Source organism: Schistocerca cancellata, chromosome 7, assembly GCF_023864275.1.
Source record: "Schistocerca cancellata isolate TAMUIC-IGC-003103 chromosome 7, iqSchCanc2.1, whole genome shotgun sequence".
NCBI lineage: Eukaryota > Metazoa > Arthropoda > Insecta > Orthoptera > Acrididae > Schistocerca > Schistocerca cancellata.
In genome coordinates, this window is record NC_064632.1 from 291570431 (window position 1) to 291592299 (window position 21869).

At 40.9% G+C, this 21869-nt stretch overlaps 1 protein-coding gene across 2 annotated transcripts in view; it reads left to right on the forward strand.

Moving 5' to 3' along the window:
* LOC126092207 (lymphoid-specific helicase-like) overlaps positions 1–18177 on the forward strand; it is a 165606-nt gene extending 147429 nt beyond the window's left edge. For both annotated transcript variants that reach the window (XM_049907697.1, XM_049907696.1), the window contains exon 16: positions 17824–18177. In XM_049907697.1, the coding sequence (XP_049763654.1) occupies positions 17824–17897 (74 nt within the window). In that variant the 3' untranslated portion in view covers positions 17898–18177. The remainder of the gene's footprint in view (positions 1–17823) is intronic.
* Positions 18178–21869: the final 3692 nt, after the last annotated feature.

Sequence of the window (21869 nt, forward strand, 5' to 3'; positions counted from 1 at the left end):
AACACTTGAAGATGTAGGATGTCTGTGATGAACTGCTGTGCTGTCAGAGTTCCCTCAATCACTGTCCGCTGATAAGCTTACTGTTTAGTGTCCCTAACCCACACTCAATCAGTACCAGGTGACTGAAGCTGTACCCAGTGATTCGCCACGCCATGGTGCCAGGAGCTATACCATTCTGTCTCGTCAGAACTGTAGAAGAACGGGACCTCTCTCCAAGTCGCTGCCATACTTCTTGACACTGGTTATCTGGTAGTGCAGAACTGCGATAAATCACTGAATGCCATGCGACATGATACATCAGCAGTCCTTGTTTCCCGATCACAGCATCACTCCAAATGCAGTCGTTTCTCGTGGTGTTAACAGCCTACACATGGGACAGTAATTCCATACTCTAGCTTCTGCTAGTCTCCGACCAGTCTGCGTCTGTCTTCGTACATATTTCTAGAGCTACTGTATGGGGGCATCTACATCTGTATCAGCATACATACTCCACAAGCTACCATATGGTGCATTGTGGCAGGAACCTTGTACCCCTACTACTCATTTCCTTTTGTGTACTACGATCAGTTAGAACAAGGGAAAAATGATTGTCTATATGCTTCCCTATGAGCTCTAATTTCTCTTATCTTCATGCTGATTAAACCTGGTGGTAACAAATCTAGTGGCCTTCCTCCAAATTTCTTTAATGTCTTCTTTAATCCAGTCTGGTGGGGCTCCCAAAAACTCAACAGGACTTTTGAATGACTCGAATTAGTGTTCTATACGTGGCCTCCTTTATATGTCAACCACACTTTTCCTAAAATTCTCCCAATAGACCAATATGTCAACCACACTTTCCTAAAATTCTCCCAATAGACCAAAGTCGACCATTTGCCTTCCCTACTACCGTCCCTATGTTATCGGAAAAACTCAAAACTCTTTGACCTCTAACATCACAATACAGTAAAATCCAACTTTAATTTTCAACTAGAAGTACTGTCTAAAATACTGTTCTATTTTAAAATAATAAAAAAAGAAACACACTCAAAAGCCATTGTATGGTAAGAAATTGTTACTGTTAGTGAAATTTTGTAAATACATTGTTACAGTATTGCGCTGACACCCTACCGATTTGTTCGTAGCTGTGTTAAACATGAGTAATCACGCAGTAAAAAATGTTCTGTTCTTAAGCAGATTGAAAAAAAGTCTATGAAGTGTTCTTTTTCTTAGCAGATGACAACCTTCATTTTGCCACGTTAGTCTACCATTTCCTAATTCACTAAATGTTTGTTGGTGTAGATGTAGAACTATGTTTACTGTATTAAAGGGCTATTTCAGACCCATTTTAAGCATCTGTCTGTTGCACTCAAGCTTAGGGTCACTGTCTTCTTGTTGTCATTATTCTTTTTGTTCTCATCAATTGTTAGTGTGTCAGTGAGTTAGTCATCAGTTAATTCTACTTCCATCATCCAGTCAATGTCAGCTTTACTGAGCCACTCATTTAGGTCACTGGGCTCAACGTCCGGCTGTAAAGAGAGCGCCACATGTGAACATTTATTTGCTGCCTTACTTAAATTTTACACTCTTCAGTATGCAAGACGAACATTGTCACTAATTTGTTAAACAAATTGGGTGCACGACAACACTTATTGATGGAGTTAGAAACAAGCTATTTCATACTAAAACTGACTCAACTGTCGCACCTAGCAATAGTCAACTGCCTACTGATGCATATCTCAGATGGTAGGTCACTGACAAGCCTAGACGTGACTGAGCAGTTGCCTACCTACATAAACAAACACTGGAAGTGGGAGGGTTGGACAAAGTGAGTCGGACCATCCGAGGGCAGATTAGCGTGGTTGTACTTTACAAACACATAAGTTTGGCTGAGAAACCCTTACACAACCCCCATAGAGTCTCGACCTCTTTTCATGTGATTTCCTTATACCTGGAGTCCTGAAGAGAGACATTCATGGTCATCTATTTCCTTTGGACAAAGAGGTTCACGCCTGGGTACAATGATGGTTCTGTAGGCAACTGCAAACATTTTCCCATGAAGGCATTGACCTCTTGTCTCACAGTGGGGTAAATTTATTAGCAATTATAGCAATTGCTTCTGAAATAATAAACATTGTACTTAGTTATGAAAATGATGGATTGTTACTCATCATCTAGTGGAGATGTTACTGGTAGGTTTGATCATCACGCGAGTGTTACGGAAATGCTTCAGGAACTCGGGTGGGAGTCTCTAGAGGAAAGGAGGCGTTCTTTTCGTGAATCGCTACTGAGGAAATTTAGAGAACCAACATTTGAGGCTGACTGCAGTACAATTTTACTGCCACCAACTTATATTTTGCGGAAAGACCACAAAGATAAGAGAGATTAGGGCTCGTACAGAGTCATATAGGCAGTCATTTTTCCCTTGTTCTGTTTGGGGAGTGGAACAGGGAGAGAAGATGCTAGTTGTGGTACGAGGTACCCTCCGCCACGCACCGTATGGTGGATTGCAGAGTATGGATGCAGATGCAGATGTAGATGTAGATGTAGATGTTGAGTTGCTGACAGGCACAGCAAAAATATTGCTAAACAAGTAAGCTTTCAGCAAAAAGGCCTCCTCCTGAAACACACACACACACACACACACACACACACACACACACACTCGTGCAAACACATCCACACACATGTGAGAACTCTCTCTGGTTGTTGAGACCAGACTGTGAGCAACAGCGCCTGATGGGAGAAGCAGTCTTGGTGGTGGGATAAAGAGGCGTCTGGGGCAGGGAGAGGGGGGGAGGGAGAAGAGTGATAACAGGGTAGGGGTGGGGGACGGCAGATTGCTGCTAGCGGGAGCATACAGGGGTGAGGGGATAGGGCAGCTAGGTGCAGTCTGGAGGTTAGACGAAGGGCGGGGGATGGAAAAGGAGAGAAATAAGAGACGTAGGTGCGTAGATGAAATAGAAGGCTGTGTAGTGCTGGAGTGGGAACAGAGAAGGGGATAGGTGAGGGAGGACAGTGACTAACAAAGGTTGAGGGTTAGAGGAACGTAGTATGTATTGCAGGGAGAGTTCCTACTTGCTCAGTTTAGAAAAGCTGATATTGGTGGGCAGTGTCCAGATGGCACATGCTGTGAAGCAGTAATTGAAATGAAGAATGTTCAGCAACTAAGTGATCCAGCTGTTTCTTGGCCATAGCTTGTTGGAGACCATTCATTCAGACAGCTTGTTGATTGTCGTGCCCTCATAGAACTGCAGCGCAGTGGTTGCAGCTTAGTTTGTGGATCACGAATGATTTCACAGGTAGCTGTGCCTTTGATGGGATAGATGATGCTCGTGACCAGATTAGAGTAGCTGTTGATGGGAGAATGTATGGGACAGGTCTTGCATCTAGGTCTATTACAGGAAAATGAGCTGTAAGGCAAGGGTAGGAAGCAGGGGTTGTGTACAGATGGAAGAAGATACTATGTAATTTTGATGGGTGGTGGAATACCACTTAAAGGGGTGGGAAGGATAATGGATAAGACATTCTAGAGATAATTTAAAATCCTGCAGAGAATATGATTGATCCAGTTCTGGTGGTAAGTCACAAGTGGAATGCTCCTCTATGGCTGGACAGGGGTCTTGGTGGTGGGTCACTGGAGAGATAAGGCATGGAAGATTTGTTTCTGTACAAGATTGGGAGGGTAATTATGGTTTGTGAAGGCCTCGTTGAGACTTTTGGTATATTTCGAGAGGACCGCTTGGCACTACAGATGCAATGGCCATGGGGGGCTAGACTGTATGGAAGAGACTTCTTGATATGAAAGGAATGACAGCTGTCAAAATGGTTGGTAGGTTTGATTTGGACGGAGGTACTTATATAGCCATCTTTCAGGTGCAGGTCAACATCGAGGAAGGTGGCTTGTTGGGTTGAAGAGGAGCAGGTGATGCGAACGGGGGAGAAGGTATCGAGGGTCTGGAAGAATATGGATAGAGTGCCCTCAACCTCGATCCAGATCATGAAGACATCATCAGTGAATATGTACCAGGTGACGGGTTGCGTATTCTTGGTGGTTAGGATGATTCTCCTCTAAATGGCCCATGAATAGTTTGGCATAAGATGGTGCCATGAGGCTACCCATTGCTGTACCTGGATCTGTTTGTAGGTGATGCCTTCAAAGGAGAAGTAAATGTGAGAGAGGATATAGTTGGTCAGAGGACCAGGAAGGAGGTTGTAGGTCCAATAAGTTGTGAAAGATAATGTTCAGTAGTGACAAGGCCATGTGGTAAAGGAGCAGACTGTAGCAACTGAATTCCTTCAGGGTGTTGACAAACCCTTGCTGTGACCTGAAATGAAATGTCCTTTCCACCCCTCCCACAATGCTATTCTGCCGCCCACTGAACCTACACAATATCCTTGTCCATCCCTACTCAACCCCTGTGCCCAGCCCCTTGCCTCATGGCTCATATCCCTGTAATAGGCCTAGTTGCAAGACCTATCCCATACATCCTCCATCCAGTCCAGTGACAAGCATCAACCATACCATCCAAGCCAGGGCTGCTATGTGATCTACAAGCTGAGCTGCAACCACTCTGGACCACCCTGTTGCTAAGCACACTGCCCTACACGACGTTCTTTATTTCAGTGATTGCATCACAGCCTATGCTATCTGGATCCTACCCACCAACACCAGCTTTTCTGAATTGTGCAGATGGGAACTCTCCCTGCAATATAGCCTCCATTCCTGTAACCCTCTTGGCCTCAACCTTCATTAGTCATTGATCCTACCCATCTAGCCTCTTCCCTGTTTCAATTACAGCACTACACAGCTCTCTATTCCATCAACGCACCCAGTCATTTCACTTCTCTCCTTTTCCAGTACCTCCCCTCTCTGCCCACCCTCTGTCTAACCTCCCGACTGCACTAGCTGCCCTACTCTCTCCCCCTGCATGCTCCCATTAGCAGCACTTCACCATCACCCACCCTTACCCTGCTATCCCTCTGCCTCCCCGACCCAGCCTCCTCGTTACCCCCACCCAATCGCCTCTCCCATCATGCGTTGCTACTCGTTAGTCCAGCTTCAGCATTCAGAGATAGTGTGTGTGTGTGTGTGGGGGGGGGGGGGGGGGGTTGTCTTTTTTTCGACAAAGACCTTGTTGGCCAAAAGCTCATTGTGTGACAGTCTTTTTTGTTAGGCCTAGCCACATCTCAGCATCTCCACTATATAGTGAGTTCACATGTATTTAACATGTATTTGTACACACATTTCATCTGTGTATCTAGTTAATTTTGCCCTGCAGTTTCATTTTCATGCAGCTCATTGTTTACAATGTTGGATGTCCTGAACTATGTGCCCTACTCTCTCCCCCTGCATGCTCCCATTAGCAGCACTTCACCATCACCCACCCTTACCCTGCTATCCCTCTGCCTCCCCGACCCAGCCTCCTCGTTACCCCCACCCAATCGCCTCTCCCATCATGCGTTGCTACTCGTTAGTCCAGCTTCAGCATTCAGAGATAGTGTGTGTGTGTGTGTGTGGGGGGGGGGGGGGGGGGGGGGTTGTCTTTTTTTCGACAAAGACCTTGTTGGCCAAAAGCTCATTGTGTGACAGTCTTTTTTGTTAGGCCTAGCCACATCTCAGCATCTCCACTATATAGTGAGTTCACATGTATTTAACATGTATTTGTACACACATTTCATCTGTGTATCTAGTTAATTTTGCCCTGCAGTTTCATTTTCATGCAGCTCATTGTTTACAATGTTGGATGTCCTGAACTATGTGCTCTACAAGGATATAATTTTACAGGTACATTCAATGTTATATGTGGCTACTGGCTGCAAAATGTGTTGCAAATAGAGTGAGTAGTAAAGCAGTGGTAAATTGAAATGTCATGCTTCATGCAGCAGTTTTACTCCGTGAACTGTGGAAATGTAGTACGTGATAAACTTTTTGCCTTTCATCATTTTGTGGTTGTCAATGAGAGAAAGTTTCACAAAGGTTAAATTTTGTGTCAAGTTTGTTGAAAGTCTCTTAAGTGCTCCCATTCTCAAATAAGGGATGACTAAACTATGGTTATTCACTTGTCGTGGACTACAATGATTTTTCAACCCCACACCCACCCATACCCCTTTCGTGGGTGGCTTGTTCTTACCTCCACAGTTATTCTTTCCACACAGTAAGTGATATATGTACCAATTGTTTCTAATCCAGACTCTCCTTCTCCTTCCTTTTTTTTTTAATTTTATTTTATGTTTTAAGTCCAATCAGTTACAGAATTAAAATATTGAAATGAAGATTTTTGTAGATACATTGCGCAGTGCCTCTAGTATGCCTGTTGATTGCATCATGTCGCTCTTGTCAGTCTTGAGTGCTCAGTAAGCATGTAGACATACCTAGAACAAGTCTCCCACCAAGTGTGAAGTGTGCACAGTCACTCAGTTGCTTCATGCTGAGGGGTGCAATGCACTTGAAGTTTATCAATGAATGAGTAATATTTATGGTGAAACTTTCATGAGGGACAGCAAAACGTTGCAGTGTTCAGGAACTTCAGGACATACAGATGTTCGTGATGTAGGTGATCTGAGAAGGAAGCGAGTGTCAACTGCTCTTATTGACTGAGTGGAAGAGGTGATTCAAGGAAATAGTTGGTTTCATAATTTTTGTGTTCAGTAATTTGTTTTCCAATATTTCAAGTTCAACTCTCTATGCCATCTTGAGTGAGAGACTTAAAGTACTTCAAACTCGGTGTGAGATGGTTTCCCAAGACAGTGTCCGACTGTCACAAAATAAAGTGAATGGGTGCTGCCTTAACATTTCTCTAACGCTATGACGACGGAGAGAATTTTTTGAACAGAATGTTCACAGTGGATAAGAAATGGGTCCATTTCGAAAATGAAGAAACAAGAGCAATCCAAACAGTGGATGTATTTTTATTGCGGGAGTAAACCAAAGAAGAGCAAGTCAATCTTTCCCATCAGAAAGTTTGTGGTCTGGAACCGAACAGGAAGTTGTTTTGGTGTAATTCATGGAACGTGACACGACCATCACTGCAGCCTCACACAGCATGACTCTTCAGTGTCTGTGAAGGACAATTCGGAACAAGCAGAAAGGAATGTTGTCATCAGGCATTATCCTTCTTTATGTCAGTGCTCAGTCACACACCACAGTTGCAACAAAGACACCCCATGCCCAGACTTGGCTCCCTCTGCTTTTCATGTCATTGCTCACATGAAAGCATTTTTTCCACAGACAACGAGCTGCAGACCAGTGTAGAGAATTGGCTGAAAGCACAGGTGCCTGCCTTCCATGACAAGGCTATCAGAAAGTTGGCCCACGCTGCGACAAATGTCTGTTAAGTGGCAGCTGTAGAAAAGTAGCTGAAAGTTGTACCTAAATGTTGCAAATAAGATTTTTTAATTTTTGCTTTGGTTTCCATTTCATGATTGGTCAAACCTAAAGAAAGGGGAGGGGGAGAGGGAGGAGTCCTCTTCTATTAAACTACGAAGCAGCAAAACTGGTGACTTCCGTATTTACTCGAATCTAAGCCGCACTCGAATCTAAGCTGCACCTGAAAAATGAGACTCGAAATTCAAGGGGGGAGAGAAGTTATAGGCCGCATCTCCAAATCGAAACAAAGTTGGTCCATTGTAATATGAGACACAATTTGTCGAATGAATGACGATACAGTTACAGTAGTTTGGTTCGAGTCGTAAGCTTAGCAGTTAAGCTTTACCAGGTAGCCATTGCTGTGCGTCAGGCGCTCCGTCCGTATTTATACGGGTACCCTTCCTTTTCCACGTGCCTCGTCTTGTTTGAATTGATTGCTTATTTTTTCTTTGATCTGATAAGCGCAGTTTTCTTTGTTATAAGTGTTTACATCACTCAGCTGAAAATGCATTACTATACTGTGTCATGCATTGTTTGTCGCATTCTGATAGTGCGTGTTTACGGCCTGTCGCCGCTCGCGGCATGGCTTGCTTTTGTGCGCGCTACCGCCGCTTACAATAAAAATAAAAAAAGAGAGTAATCGTCTCATTAGCGAAACAATGGCAAGAAACTGCTGTTTGTTGTTACTTACACTGCTGCTTTCTTTGATAATGATCAACAAGAACCAAATAATAGACTGCATATGATAGATGTTCTGAACGAGAGTTTAGCGAAAATTTTTCTCCGTTTGAAAATCTTCGCATGCGCCTCTTTAGTACATTACATTCTACACGGAAATTAGTCATCGTAGATTTAAAAATCTAGTCAATTGCCGTGCTTCATTTCTGACTGTATCACTATTAAGCATAAGAATAATACGAATATAAACATGACATGATATGTATATTCCTCCGCGTTTGCTGTTGTCTCACTGTAGTTTCGTAGTTTATTAGGCAGACAGGACTTAAATGAGATAGCAGCCAACATGAAACAATACATGGCAAAATGTTTATATTCGTATTATTCTTATGATGACGAGAATACTGCATGTGATTCACAATTTGTAAAAGTTCCTATTAGCAACCAACTCGTCTCACAGATAGGAAAAAAATTCAGAAAGTAGATTTGGCCATATTGACAAACATCCCAAACAGTCTTGCCAGTCGGATTTTCGTAGTACATTGAAATGCTGCTACATTCGAAGATGAACAATACGGAATTTGTATTTACTTCGTTGGATAATGTATGAAAATGCAGTGGTCGAAACTCGGGGCGAAGAAAAAAAGCTCGTCTTCCACCTTTTTTTTTTTTTTTTTTTTAATTTATTTCCTGGCGCAGAGGTTTCGGCACCAGTATTTATCTTTGTGCCTACAAAGCATGCCTGTGTAGCGCTACATATATTCGACGGCAGAAGTAAGTTGTGACGGCACCCACCAACATTTTTCAGATCTTCCGCTTGCTTTGCACTCAATTCTAAGCCGCAGGCGGTTTTTTGGATTACAAAAACCGGAAAAAAGTGCGGCTTAGATTCGAGTAAATACGGTATAGAGACAAGTCTGGAAAGTTGCTACTCCACCTCTTCTGCCCCCTTCTTTCACTGGTGACCTTGTTGTCCACCTCAGTTATAACAAGTTGGGAGCCTTTGGCTCATGGGTGGTGAGCTGAACGTTCACCTGAAAATTATATAATGACAAAAATTGCTGTATACAACATTAAAGTAAACATTTTATAGCCAGAAACAGATTAAGACCTACTCTAACCAATTTGTTATGGTTATGAAACCATGCTGAGAAAATACTTGGTGATACAGTAGGCTCTCCACTTTCATGTATTCTCATGTGATTCGGAAGGTATATTACAGCCAAATACTGAACGTTAGTACTACTCATATGTTGTTATAAAGCTATTTCAGTCTAGGTTATGTGAACATTTAATTGTTCCTTAGCTTTTCGCATTACTTCAAACCTTGGTACAAAGTAGAAGCGATGGGTATTGTACTCCCCATGAGTAACACCAGTAAACATGCCAGCATAGGCGGTGTACATCTGACAGCTGTCTTACCTCATATTGATGAAATTTTGGAGGGAAAGAGGAAATGATAGGTAAGGGAGCGAAGAGAGGCGACTTCCACTGTTGCCTTTTCTGTATTTGAATCCCAGAGGTATCAGAATTTCGTCCCCTCAATTGGTTGCCCCCCTTTGACAGCAATTTTATCATGTAAAGTGTCTGCCACCTTTTGCCTAATAGGAAACTTCAGCACAGTTGTAAAATTCCAATACAGTATGATAAACATCTTTCAAGACGTAGTCCAAATAAGTGACATGTTTTCCACTAATGTCTTTCCTTGGGGATTCCCTGTGCTCCTGCAGATATTTTCTGTGCTGTTTGTAGAGGAAACACTACATGCCTCACTGCAACATTCTGCGGTGATGATAAGATTCACTCTCTTCTAGCATTGTCCTCAAGGTCATAAAGAAATTTGAATACCTTACATGTGATTCCTTTTGTTTGGCTTTGTGTGTCTTGAAACTGTCATCTTAACACACAAAAACCAAAATAACAATACTATTCAATGAGAACCTCTGTTCTCTTCACACACGTACATCATTTCCATACAGCAGACACGTAAGCAAATGCTGTGTAGCAATAAAGTTCCAAAACCATGCTGGCAGCATTGCTACATGAAACCTGCTAAGGATAGGTGTTCATTTGGCAGACATTGCTTACTACGGTGTGGCCTGGATGGCGGAAATGAACCCTACTGCAACTGTGTGCACTTTTTTGTGGATCAAGCTGGATTAGGCCAAAGGCTTATAATCACCTCTGTTTCTAAGCAGAAACAGAAGCAAGATGAGGGTTGGGAGAAGTTACCTACCTCTCTTAGCTGCTGTAGTATAGCATAAAGATTTGAGCACGAAACAACAACGTAGACAAAATTAACTTAAAAATTACATAATAAAGTAAAATTTAATTTGTTTTCCATCAAATGTTGTAGACCTACTAATCAGTTTTCAGGATATTACATGTGAAAAAAAATTAAAATATACACTGTCATAAATGTTGAAAGTAATTTAATGAGATACTTTGCTTTGTGTGTGGTCGGAACTCTCTCGTAATGTGGTAAATAACTTGTCAGAGCCAACTTTACGCTGTCTGAAAGGTGAGGATCAATCAGTTTATTTCTGCACATAGGTTTCACTATGTTAATTGTGGAAAATGCTGTCTCACATTGGTAAGTTGATAAAAAAATCCAAAAATAAAGTGCCACTTTTAAATGTAAGTGTAAGTTTTTACACCCGCTAATTACCGAAAGTTATCTTTATTGTATTCAGACTTTGAGGTAAGAGTCATTTTGAAATTGAATTGTTTCCTCTTTATGTCTAGTCTCACTACAAGAGAAAAGAGTACAAATTTAGCCACAAATACCTTCCACATCCACTTTTTATAAAGACTGAACTATGAAGGCTAGAAAAGGTTCTGTTGCCTTGAATTCTGAAAATTGGTTTTCAATCTCTGTCTTCAGTGCGGTCAGGTTGACTGTGTACTACTTCGCAGCTGGTTGATCCAACAGTTCTGACGTCATTTGAGGAAAGAGTTTCACGTTTAATTTCTGTGACCATCATATCCAGAGAACACTTCATAGAAGACATGAGTTATGACAGTTTAGTTTTTTCCTTGTAGTTCCTTGTTTAACACTATAAGTTACAAATAACAGATCCAACAGCCAGCTCAAATCATATAGGTTTGAGTAGTCATTCTCCTTTTTAGGCACAAAAGATTTTATCAGTCATAAAAGTTCTGTAAATCTGTTTACAACCCTGCCTCTACTCATCCATCAAACTTCGGTGTGCAATAGCAGGTCTCCATAGTGGCTATTGAATTCTTCGGATAACTCAATAAAGTTTCTTCTCTGAAGTGTTTGTGAGTAAATTGAATTCACAATTTTTGAGACAATACTCATAACATGCTATTTTCAAAATATGCCTGCACAGCAATTGCTGATTGATGGACAATACAGTGATACTTATAGGAAGGCAGGAAAGCAACCCACACAAGATAACAAATCTTGTGCATTTGCCTATCATGCGAGGTGCTCCATCAGTAGTAATAGACCCAAGTTTCTAAATTGGCAAATTAGTTTCAGAAATGATTTGAATGCATTGTAAAAAACTTCTCCTTGTGTAATATCTTTCAGGGTCAAAATTGTAAGCAAGTCTTCATTTACACTGCATTCTGGAAATATCAGTCTTACAAAAATAACAACTTGAGATGAATTGACTATGTCCACTGACTCTTCTAACTGGAATGAGAAACACAAGCAGGATTGCAAATCTGTTTACAGTTTACCTTTTATATATTTTTTCACCATTAATTCTAATTTTCTTTTTGCAGTAGGTCTTAACAGAGACGTGTCTCTGATAGCTGATATTATCTATGACTTGTTTCTAAAGGACTTGCTAGTTACCAGGAAGTGCTCTTTGACATCTGTGCCCTGGCAGCACTCTTTGACAACTGTACCATCATGAAATTATTCTACATCTACATCCGTACTCCGCAAGCCACCTGACGGTGTGTGGCGGAGGGTACCTTGAGTACCTCTATCAGGTCTCCCTTCTATTCCAGTCTCGTATTGTTCGTGGAAAGAAGGATTGTCGGTATGCCTCTGTGTGGGCTCTAATCTCTCTGATTTTATCCTCATGGTCTCTTCGCGAGATATACGTAGGAGGGCGCAATATACTGCTTGACTCCTCGGTGAGGTATGTTCTCGAAACTTCAACAAAAGCCCGTACCGAGCTACTGTGCGTCTCTCCTGCAGAGTCTTCCACTGGAGTTTATCTATCATCTCCGTAATGCTTTCGCGATTACTAAATGATCCTGTAATGAAGCGCGCTGCTCTCCGTTGGATCTTCTCTATCTCTTCTATCAACCCTATCTGGTCCGGATCCCACACTGCTGAGCAGTATTCAAGCATTGGTCGAACAAGTGTACTGTAACCTACTTCCTTTGTTTTCGGCTTGCATTTCCTTAGGATTCTTCCAATGAATCTGTCTGGCATCTGCTTTACCGACGATCAACTTTATATGATCATTCCGTTTTAAATCACTCCTAATGCGTACTCTTACTTTGTCCATTAAACGACTGTGGGGAACTGTATCGAATGCCTTGCGGAAGTCAAGAAACACGGCATCTACCTGGGAACCCGTGTCTATGGCCCTCTGAGTCTCGTGGACGAATAGCGCGAGCTGGGTTTCGCATGATCGTCTTTTTCAAAACCATTGCTGATTCCTACAGAGTAGATTTCTAGTCTCCAGAAAAGTCATTATGCTCGAACATAATACGTGTTCCAAAATTCTACAACTGATAGACGTTAGAGATATAGGTCTATAGTTCTGCACATCTGTTCGACATCCCTTCTTGAAAACGGGGATGACCTGTGCCCTTTTCCAATCCTTTGGAATGCTATGCTTTCCTAGAGACCTACGGTACACCGCTGCAAGAAGGGGGCAAGTTCCTTCGTGCACTCTGTGTAAAATCGAACTGATATCCCATCAGGTCCAGCGGCCTTTCCTCTTTTGGGCGATTGTAATTGTTTCTCTATCCTTCTGTCGTATATTTCAATATCTACCATTTTGACATCTGTGCGACAATCTAGAGAAGGAACTACAGTGCAGTCTTCCTCTGTGAAACAGCTTCGGAAAAAGACATTTAGTATTTCAGCCTTTAGTCTGTCATCCTCTGTTTCAGTACCATTTTGGTCACAGAGTGCCTGGACATTTTGTTTTGATCCACCTACCGCTTTGACACAAGACCAAAATTTCTTCGGATTTTGTGCCTAGTTAGTACATAGAACTTTACTTTCAAATTCATTGAACGCCTCTCGCATAGCCCTCCTCACACTAAATTTCACTTCGCGTAATTTTTGTTTGTCTGCAAGGCTTTGACTATGTTTATGTTTGCTGTGAAGTTCCCTTTGCTTCCACAGCAGTTTTCTAGCTGTTGTACCACAGTGGCTCTCTTCCATCTCTTACAATCTTGCTTGGCACATACCGTATTTACTCGAATCGAAGCCGCACTTTTTTTCCGGTTTTTGTAATCCAAAAAGCCACCTGCGGCTTAGAATCGAGTGCAAAGCAAGTGGAAGTTCTGAAAAATGTTGGTAGGTGCCGCTACAACTAATTTCTGCCGTCGAATATATGTAGCACTACACAGGCATGCTTTGTAGGCACAAAGATAAAAACTGGCGCCAGAACCTCCGTGTCAGTAAATAAATTAAAAAAAAAGGTGGAAGACGAGCTTTTTTCCTCCGCCCCGAGTTTCGACCACTGCATTATGGTATATTATCCAACGAAGTAAATACAAATTCTGTATTGTTCATCTTCGAATGTGGCAGAATTTCAATGTACTATGAAAATCCGACATGCAAGACTGTTTGGGATGTTTGTCAATATGGCCAACTCTACTTTCTGAATTTTTTCCTCCCTGTGAGAAGAGATGGTTGCTAATAGGAACCTGATGAAATGTGAATCACATGCAGTATTCTCTTCACCATAAGAATAATATGAATATCAACATTTTGTCATGTATTCTTTCATGTTTGCTGCTATCTCATTTAAATCCTGCCTGCCTAATAAACTACGAAACTAGAATGAGACAACAGCAAACACGGAAGAATATACGTATCGTGTCATGTTTATATTCGTATTATTCTTATGCCTAATAGTGATACAGTCAGAAATGAAGCACGGAAACTGACTAGATTTTTAATTCTAAGATGACTCTAATTTCTGTGTAGAATTTGATGTACTAAAGAAGCGGCCGCAAAGATTTTCAAACGGAGAAACATTTTCGCCTAACTCTCGTTCAGAACATGTTCAATCATACGCAGTCTATTATTTGGTTCTTGTTGATCATTATCAAAGAAAGCAGCAGTGTAAGTAATAACAAATAGCAGTCTCTTGCCATTGTTTCGCTAATGAGACGATTTCTCTCTCTCTTGTTTTTTTAATGAGATGGTTCGCCTCTTTTTAGTTGTAAGCGGCGGTAGCGCGCACAAAAGCAAGCCATGCCGCGAGCGGCGACAGGCCGTTAACACGCACTATCAGAATGCAACAAACAATGCGTGACACAGTACAGTAATGCATTTCCAGCTTAGAGTGACGCAAACACCTATAACAAAGAAAACAGCACTTACCAGATCAAAGCAAAATAAGCAATCGATTCAAACCAGACGAAGCACGTGAAAAAGGACGGGTACCCACACAAATACGGATGGAGCGCCTGACGCATAGCAATGGCTACCTGGCAAAGCTTAACTGCTAAGCTTACGACTGGAACCAAACTACTGTAGCTGTATCGTCATTCATTCGACCTAAATTGTGTCTCATATTACAATGGACCAACTTTGTTTCGATTTGGAGGTGCGGCCTAAAACTTTATTCTCCCCTTGAATTTCGAGTCTCAAATTTCTGGTGCAGCTTCGATCCGGGATTTTTTTGAGTCTCATTTTTCAGGTGCGGCTTAGATTCGAGTAAAGACGGTACTCATCTAACGCATATTGTACGATGGTTTTGAACTTTGTCCACTGATCCTCAACACTATCTGTACTAGAAAAATCTTCCTACCTTTTTTAATATTTCTGTTTACGGCTGAAATGATCGATGCAGTAACCCCTTTATGATTGCTGATTCCCTGTTCTGCATTAATTGTTTCAAATAGTTTGGGTCTGTTTGTCACCAGAAGGTCAAATATGTTATCGCCACAAGTCGGTTCTCTGTTTAACTGCTCAAGGTAGTTTTCATATAAAGCACTTAAAAAAATTTCACTCGATTCTTTGTCCCTGCCACCCGTTATGAACGTTTGAGTCTCCCAGTCTATAACCGGCAAATTAAAATCTCCACCCAGAACTATAACGTGGTAGGGAAATCTACTCGAAATATTTTCTAAATTATCCTTCAGGTGCTCAGCTAGAACAGCTGCTGAGCCAGGGGGCCTATACAGACATCCAATTACCATGCCTGAGCCTGCTTTAACCGTGACCTTCACCCAAATTATTTCACATTTTTGATCTCCGTCAATTTCCTTCGATACTATTGCACTTCTTATCGCTATAAACACGCCTCCCCCTTCACTGTCCAGCCTGTCTCTGCGGTATACATTCCAATCTGAGTTTAGGATTTCATTACTGTTTACATCTGGTTTCAGCCAACTTTCTGTCCCAAGTACTATGTAGGCATTGTGACCTTTTATTAATGAGATCAGTTCTGGGACCTTTCTATAGACGCTTTTGCAGTTTACTATTTAGCAGATTAATATTGTTATGCCCTGTTGCATTTTGCCTACTCCTACCTTGCCGCTTCTCAGGAGGCGTCTTGTTGGGCCTAGGGAGGGAATTCTCTAACCTAAAAAACCCACATGTGCACTCCACACATACTGTGCTATCCTTGTAGCTGCTTCCTGCTTGTAGTGCACGCCTGACCTATTCAGGGGGACCCTACATTTCTCCACCCGATAGCGGAGGTCGAGAAATTTGCACCCCAGATCTCCACAGAATCGTCTGAGCCTCTGGTTTAAGCCTTGCACTCGGCTCCAAACCAGAGTTGGCTCAGATTCCACCCCACAAGCGAGGCTTTCCGCCTTCACCAACTCCGCCAACCGCATGTATGAACTGAGGATGACCTCTGAACCCAGACGGCAGGAGTCATTGGTGCCGACATGAGCAACAATTTGCAGTCGGGTGCACCCAGTGCTCTCTATCGCCGCCGGCAGGGCCTCCTCCACATCTCGAATGAGACCCCCTGGCAAGCAGACAGAGTGAACACTGACCTTCTTCCCCGACCTTTCTGCTATTTCCCTAAGGGGCTCCATCACCTGCCTAACATTGGAGCTCCCAATCACTAATAAACCGCTCCCCCCGTGTGCCTGCTCGGACCTTGCTGAAGGAGTGGCCCCATGTCCACTCACAGGCTGAGCGGGCAATGCCACACGGCCAGCCTCCACATTGACCCTGCGCCTCGTGCACCGCGAACGCCACTGAACCTGCCACTCCCCTTTTCGCGAACAGTGGCCAGCTCCTCCTGTGTCCGTACACAGCAGTCACACATCCTATCCACCCTAAAAAATCTATTTACTGTAGAGAGTTAATCAACTTTTGACGAGACTGTTAATTCACTAAAGGTGGCTGATAGTTGACTAAATTGTGGTTACTAGACACTTCTTGTAGAAAACAATGAAAATAGCGCTACCTGTCTCTGGACTGTATTCAAAACAAACACTAGCACTACTGGCACTATGGCTGACTAAAGGGACTCTCTCTGGCTGTATTCAAAACAAACACGAAATCTATGGAATACTGTTACTAGCACTCGACAATTTAAGCTTCCTGATAGCAAAAACACACGGAAGGAGAAGTGACAAGTAAGAAAAATACAGTTAATACTGAAATTAACATAGCTCGCTGCACAGCAGACGTGACACAGACGGCAGTTTTGCATGTTTCATCAGTACTTTTGATAAACAAAATGATACCGTGTTCGATGAAAACTTGTTTTGCGCAGGCTTTACGAAAGATAACTGCTGCGATTGTAATCTACTTTCATGGTTACTAAGTTGCTTCCCCCACAGCTCACAACCAACAGCTGCTTCTGATTCGATGTCTTAGTGAACTGTTCTAAAATATTGTACAATATTTCCTTTTTGAGAATGGGTAAAGTAGCATTACATGTCAAATGTCTATGTACACCTATCTTTGTGCTTTGTAACAAAAACCTGTTTTTCCCACTCACCGTGGAAACAGTATGTTTTTGCATTTAGCTGCACTCGTTTCTCTCAAACACATTAGTAATGGAGAACTGTAATATGTCACATGGGCTCCCTAATTGATCAGTAGCACTTGGCAGCAGTTGGGAGACTTGGTGCTGCAATGGTTAAGAGATGTTTGTTGCTAACTGTACAGCATACTGTCTGCAGGTATTGACTGCATTGTCACTGAGCTGTAGTGTCACTGTGGTGTGTATTGTTCAGCTGCTTTGATCACATTAAAGGTGGTGAAGTGCAGATGGAGATGAGTGGCTGAGAGGTTGTTGTCAGATATACTGCCCACAAATACTGTGTGAACCACTTAGTCAACAAATTGATATTTTACAGAAATAGCTCATTTTAACAGAATTCAGACAAAGATTTTTAAAGACCAACTCATTAAGCCATGACAATCAACTGATAGATTTCAGTAGGCAGGTGGAGCACACGTAGTATAGAGGATCTGCTGTAATGTTTATTTAATGCTTGCAGTTTTCTCTCATTATATTCACATTCTAATATGTATCTAATATGCATAATGTGTACTGAAAATGTATATTACATAATTAAAATCGGGCAACCTGAAATGACAGGAAGACTTGCTATTCCTATATGGCGTTAATTTTCTGCACATTTTCTTCCAGTTTTGACGGAGGAGGAGCTGTTAGTTCTGCTGGACAGGAGTGACCTCCTCTCACAAATGGGGAACAACAAATGATTACAGTCCTGGGAATCAAGCAAATACTAGTCTGCACAAGGCTTCTCGCAAAGAAATTGGAAGCTGGTTTTCTTCCTTGGTTCAGAAATGGACTACGTCAATCAGTATTTTTCTTGTTGTTAAATATTAGAACATTAAATATTTACAAGAGTTCAATGTCATTCCCTTTGTATAGTTTTTGTTCGCACCTGTGATATTGTAATGTTTGTGTGATAATACTCGATGTTGTAATTTATACAGTTCTTTTACAATAAAGCATTGTGAATTCTTGTTTTATTTAGATTAGAATCTGTTTATTTCAGCTACATCTACATATACTCTCTGCAAGTTATTCTTCAGTGCATAGTGGAACTACTTCTCACAATAATTAGCCACTCCTTTTTCTATTTCATTCATGTAAAGAAAAAAATATCAGCTTGTACATGTCCATTTGCACTCCATCTCTAATGCCTTATTTTATTCTAATTTTTCCATACACAAAATGTTATTAGGATATTAGAATTGTTGCACAGTCCAAATACAAATTATATTGATTATCTAACAATCTTCTCCAAAAAAGAAGTCCCCTTTCTTCTAACGTGTCCCATATTAAGTTTGTTAAGCGTCTTTGTTCATCTTTCATGAGGGATCTGTTGACCTACTAAGATTCTAGCCGTACAATTCTGAATACGTCGTACATCTGCTGTAGATAGGTCCCTAAACACTGAAGCAGTACTTAGAATAGACTAAAGTGTCTTGCCTACAGTTTCTTTTAACAGGCGTACAACAGTTCCTTGGTATGTTTCTACAGTATAACCCTGTTTCGTGCTGTCTACACCCTTTTTAATTGGTCCATTCAAATTGCCTATTTCATTATGTTAATTCACACCCACTTTTCATTATCTTAATTATACATTTCCCACCATTTACACTTAATGGGTAAAAGAAATTGTGTAACTGGCATAAACTGGCGTGGTGTTGGCCTTAGCTGTGGAATGTTTGTGAACATATACAACTAACTTTCTTGGGCTTTGGGTTTCCTAGTTCTGAACTGGTAAAATCATTACAGTTTGTGCTGTTAATCCTTCATGTCCTAACACTGCCAATCTAACAATAACTATACTTTATGTAGCATTATTCTTTGCCATTAACTCAAGGTCACGCCAGTGAACAGTGTCATGTTGGAGTTAGATTTTAGTTCAAATGGAAGGATACTTCACAGCACTAGAAAAGAGCTATGTTATTGCGTCTTCCAGATAATATATGAACTAGTTCAAACCATCGCAGATGTGTAGTATCTTGTGGAAGGTATACGAACAAACATAATTTGTTGGGAAATTGTTATAAAATATTAAATAGCTTTGACTCATATGGGGACATTAGAGATTTGTGTATCCCAGCATGCGTAGAGATTTCAAAGGGGATGGGTAGTTTGGGAGCGTAGCTAATTCTATCATGTCCTACAGAATTATATTTCAGTATGCCACCATGTATCTTGTACACACGTCATCTTGATGACATTTATCAAACACAGTTCCCTGGTTGGTTCTGCTATCTTAGTAATCACCGCCACCTGTTGCCAACTGCTAAATGTCACATACTTTTCTTTAAAAAATTCTCTCTCTCTCTCTCTCTCTCTGTCTCTCTCCTACACACACACACACACACACACACACACACACCTTGCAATCAGTTTTGGACATCTGCCAAAGCTCTACCAAATAAAACACTGAATATAATAAATATATTTCTGCTGTAGCTGTAAACATCAAAACTTTCAAATCTATTTATGAAATAGAAAGCAAAAGAGGAAAAAATCACGAGATGAAGTTTAAACAAACTAAAATCCAGAATTTTTAGTAGAAAAGTAAAAAATATAAATGTATTCATGAAATATAAAATTTACAGAAAACGAAGTGTTTCAAATTGAGGTTTTATCTCCACTTGACATGTCAATCCTTCATGGAAAAAAAGACAACACAGTTAATGAAGTAACGCACTGATATTCTATGAAATATGTATTTACAATTTAATTTACTACCTTTTTAATTTTTGTGCAATTGAACCTTGAAAAGTGTAAAAGATTGTTTTCAAGGAATGCAGCTCTATAGTTCTAGGCATCCATTCTTTAGCCCCTCTTATGAGTGTGTATTTTTCCCATTCCATGAGGCTGTTAGTTATGCAAGAGATTCTTTATAAATGAGTTAGGAATAGGACCAGTTCTGCAGTGTACTCAATGTGGTATTTAACATGCATTCAGCCAAGTGTCTGGGGCATATTTGACTTTAGTTTTAATTGTTTTTCAATACTTGGGATTGCTGTTTGCAATACTGTCATATGGTTGCAGGGTCTTTGTGGGTGAATGTGTTTTTAAACACAAAATTTGATTAGTGTTGGACCAGAAGCCTTCTAACATTTTCTGAAAAGGCATTTGCCAAAATTTTCCTGTGGAACAGCGGTGGGTTTAATGCATAGCTTTTGTGCAGTTACAAGAGTTGATTTTAAATTTCCTCTATCAGTCTGTGGATTATGTTTTGGAGTGGGACAGTCTTCTCAACATTCTTGGCATGGAACCATTAAGCAAGAGGAGTCTCTGCTGCCCTTCTATATCCCGAGTGCAATGGATGGGTGTTTGTGTTGATTGTAACTATGTGCTTCAAAAGGCAAGACTCTCATTCCAGTATTCTTGCTAAAGTTTCGTGATTCGAGGATCTAATTTTACAATATCCACTCCACAAATTGTTGTGTGTGTTTGTAAATGCCATTTAAAAGATGTAAACAGCTACAAAGAAAGCTTAAAACCCAGACTGAAAACTTTTTATTTCAATATGTTACAGTAGTTAGAAACCTCTCTGTCTCAGAGCCTGATGAAACAGATAGAAATTTATTAAAAAGTAATAATTGTTGCTGCTACAACATGTATCTTCTTCTTATGTTTGCATACACTGTAGTGTATCAATCCTTAGTTTAAAAATGTCTTTATGAAATGGAGATTTCTCTTCTATGCAACAAATTCTGTACATATGATGGCGTACCAAGCAGAGACTCAAAATTTGAGAGGAGGGAGGTCGTAGCAGAATTAAACTCTGAGAGTGGGTTTTCAGTTGTGCCTTGGTAGCTGTCCATGAAAGGCAAGATTAGAGATTTGAGTCCCAGTCCAGCACACAGTTTTAATCTACCAGGAAGTTTCAGTATTCATATTATCCATGATTCCCTCACGCTATTAAAGGTCAGTTTCTGTTTGTTTTCCTTGAAGCTGCATCTAATTTCCTTTCCTATCCCTTTAGAACCTAGTTATGCTTCATTCTTTAGAGATCTCAGGCAATTGCACTATAAAATTAAATCTAACTTCATTCAGGAGGATAACAGTTCATATTCCTGTTGTGCCATCAAAATTAGGTTCCCCATGGTTTGCCTAAATCCCTTTAAGGCAAATCTTTGAGGCAAGTGGTGGGGTGTTTCCTTTGAAAGGAACCTGGCTGATTTCCTTTCCATCCACCCACAACCAAGCTTATGCTCAGTCTCGATTGATGCTGTTATCAATTAGACATTAAAGTCTAATATTCCTTTCTTTTTCTTCTTGATAACTTTAGGTAAAAAGTCATTTAATAAGTTCAATCATTTGCGTAGATTGGGATGTGGCTCCATTTTTGAATCTCATAAAAATTTGTTGCACAAGAAAGTACAAATAGTTGTTTCCAGGCTGATGAACATTTAAAAGGAACACTTTTCTTGAAAGTCTTTTTAAGCGAATGTTTGGTATTTTATCCTTGGTCTGAAAGTAGAATTTTTTCTTTCTTCAAAGAATTGTTGCAACTATTCAAATTTGTGTAGTTATAAGAAGGTTGTTACAGGCTAAAAATTCTGTCACTCTCTCACTACCAATTATTAAACTTTGAGAAGGAACTGTAAATGTGTTTCTACAAAGTTTCTGTTGCCTGTATTCACTGTTTCCATGGCATGTAAGGCCAAAGAATAGGGAGTGAATCACTG